Raw genomic sequence first — 3052 nt, forward strand, 5'->3', positions numbered from 1 at the left:
AATATGATTGAAAAAATAATATAAATGTAAGATGTTGACTGATGTATGCACTAATACCATCTGACTTTTAGCACTGGCCTTGACTACACAGGAGATGGAGCAGCCATTACAATTCAGAAAAAACAATTAATAAATCATTGTCAAATTTTGCAACAATTTGTTTCAAGCCCGTATTTTAGTTGATAGCCTCCACATTTGTATGGTTAAGTCATTGTTGCTGTGTTTCCTTTCTGTGACCCCAATAATTTTTCTCCCTTCATTTGAGGGTCTTTAGGATGTTGTAAAGGTTCATTCCTGTACCCCTATACAGAATCACTCCCTCTAGCTGCCTTTTCTAGCACCATTACACTTAAAAAAATAAAATGCACAAACAACAAGCAATGACAGCGGCGACTCTTCAATCGTCCAGGATGAACTACAGTAGCATGCTAAAGAAAGGTGCATGTAAATAGCTGGATATGGTACCCGGGCCAAGCTCCAGCAGACTACATTCCTTTCTGAGCATTACTTTCCACCCCCCATCCAGAACATCTCATGCCTTAGAGCGTAGTAAAACCTTCCAGAAACATCTCTTAGCCAACTGCAAACTTTTCTGTTGCCACACAAGTGCAAAAAAGGGGCAGGATGTGAACCTGTGTATTTTTGAAACTTTGTTTGGTGACAGAACACAAAAGGAAAAAATTCCTACGTATACACATTAGGTCTGTCTCCACTTTTATAAAACTGGAATAAAATGGGAAAGTGCCATGTTTATAGTTCCTAATTGAAGTTTTAATGTCCTTTTGACACAAAAAGGTATATACATATCCAACCTACGTAACCTTTTTTTTTCTTCCCCAACTGGAAAAGTGTCAAACCCTGTAGATTTATAGGGCAAAACAAGATTGGTCAGGAAAGAATTGTTCCTATAATTGTTAATCTGACACTATGTCCTTTTGCCATTTAAAAAGGTCCTTTTTTCAGTTTATTCAAGTTTGTCACTCTTCATGGTGGTTTTTTTTCTGGTTTTTTTTATCTCCAATAAAAAAAATATTCAGACTTTTGTAATCTGTGTATGCTGATCTTCATCAAAAGGTTCATTCTCTGGATCAGAGTCAGTGGTGTCAGAGTATCTATAATGATCAGGTTCATTGTCACTAACATCTGGTGTTACAGAAGTTGAACTGCTAGCCTCCGGATTTGATGGCTCTTCTACCGTTTTTGTGAAAAATAGCTTCACCTGGGAAAGGAAAAAACAACATTTAAAAAGGGAACCTGGACTTTAAGTGAGCACAGGTAACAACGCATTTTTTTAACAGCATGGCTCCTTTCGCTACACTGAATCACCGAAGCACTCCCCTCTCTATGCTGGAAAGAGGAAATTAAAGACAGAGCTCTCGGAGGTTAGCCAGCCTCTCACTGCCACCCCAACCAAATAAAGAACTGCAGCGCAGTGGATTTTTCAAACCCAGCTGAAGAAGTTCTGCATATCTGCACCAACCACTGGTACTCTTCAGTGACAGCAGCAGGACACACCACTGTGGTGAGCCATGCCACACCAAGCTTTTCAACTGTTCTACCTTCTAGACCTCTGCGAGCATAAAAAGAGATTGCAATGAGTGCACAGGAATGAACAAAACACTCCGTATCTGGTGATCTGAGTGCACACACACGTGTTGGAATGTTGTTTGGATCAAACTTTCAACTATGACCATCACCTTCAAATGAGCACCACTAGCGTCTAACTGTTATTTTATGATCGAGTTAGAAAACACTGAAATCCTTAAAAATGGCTTTTTCATTTTTAAATCAGTGCTGGCAATGGCTCATATTGCTCAAAGCCAACCTTACGGGTTAAGACATTCCCGTGACGCAGGCAAATGGCAGGAATTACTGTGTAGAGCTCAGAGCTCATGGCAGTGCAGCCAGGACAGGAAAGGTGCTATCTGGGTCTCTGCGTCTCCTACTACTCATCTCTAATGACTTTGATAAACACCTGAAACAACTCAAAGCCCTTACTCCCAGTCTCTCAACATCTATGGACTTCCCAAAAGCAGATAAACTTACAAAGCCAGAAAGCTTCACTACGTGGCGCCAATGCTAATGCATGAATTAAATTTCCACATAGACAGTTTCAAATGGTTCCTCCATAAGGCAAGACAGACAAATCAGATAAAAGTCATGCAGCTTTTCAGCTTTGTTTACGCATAATATATACTGACCTTGAAGTTTGGAGAGAAATATCTGTTGGCTTTGTCTTTATTTGCTTTGTCTAGATCGTTTTTTGTTAATGTAAGGATTAAATATTCCTTATCATTATCTGAGCGCTCTGTACTGAAAATACCATCAAGTTCCTGATCTGCAACTAGACTTCCATTTTCTACTTTGTCTGAATTTTCATCCAGTCCTATGAAGAATGTATTTACCCAAAAGTGAAACATTTTGTCCTGAGGGAGGAAGAACACAAAGAACAAGCTTGCTTTAGTATTCACTAGTGGCACATTAATTTAACTAATATCATAATCTGGTCAAAAACAAATCAGTAATATCACACCAAACTTGTTTGGACAGCAGTACATCATTGATTACATTGCAGGCAAAAACATTTTCATCAATTCTCCCAGACAATATGCAAAATTCTGCATAACTCGAACTCAGCTTTAATCAATTAAGCTTTCAGAAGTCATTCCTTATGGAAAGCTGTTTCAAAACAACCTATCATACCTACAAAAAAAAGCAAATGACAATAAATTAAACAAGTGCTACACCTGTAATCAGAAGGACTTGTTTTGCTCATACCTTACCAAGCAGTAGCCAAACCCAACAGACGTGTGTGAACCAGCTTAGGTGAGTATTATTTATCAGCAGAGAACACCCTCCCCCAGAGCTTCCCATGTAACAGAGAACTTTTATTTTTATACAGAAATAGCTTTACCTGTTTAACCCTACAAATACAGAACTGCTGTTGTAGTGGATTCATTACTGCTTTACAGAGATGCTTTCTACCAGTCAGATGTTTGCTGACCAGTACTAAGAGAAAATCAGACTCTGAAAGCATCTGCTCTCCTTTTAG

General features: G+C 38.9%; 1 protein-coding gene across 1 annotated transcript in view; it reads right to left on the minus strand.

Annotated features, from left to right (window-relative positions):
* Positions 1–993: 993 nt before the first annotated feature.
* PTEN (phosphatase and tensin homolog) overlaps positions 994–3052 on the minus strand; it is a 30175-nt gene continuing 28116 nt past the window's right edge. The window contains exons 7-8 of the mRNA XM_010137205.1: positions 2202–2426; positions 994–1219 (exon numbers count right to left, since the gene is read on the minus strand). Of these exons, the coding sequence (XP_010135507.1) occupies positions 1034–1219; positions 2202–2426 (411 nt within the window). The 3' untranslated portion in view covers positions 994–1033. The remainder of the gene's footprint in view (positions 1220–2201; positions 2427–3052) is intronic.

This window comes from Buceros rhinoceros, unplaced genomic scaffold, assembly GCF_000710305.1.
Source record: "Buceros rhinoceros silvestris isolate BGI_N320 unplaced genomic scaffold, ASM71030v1 scaffold17785, whole genome shotgun sequence".
Taxonomy (NCBI): domain Eukaryota; kingdom Metazoa; phylum Chordata; class Aves; order Bucerotiformes; family Bucerotidae; genus Buceros; species Buceros rhinoceros.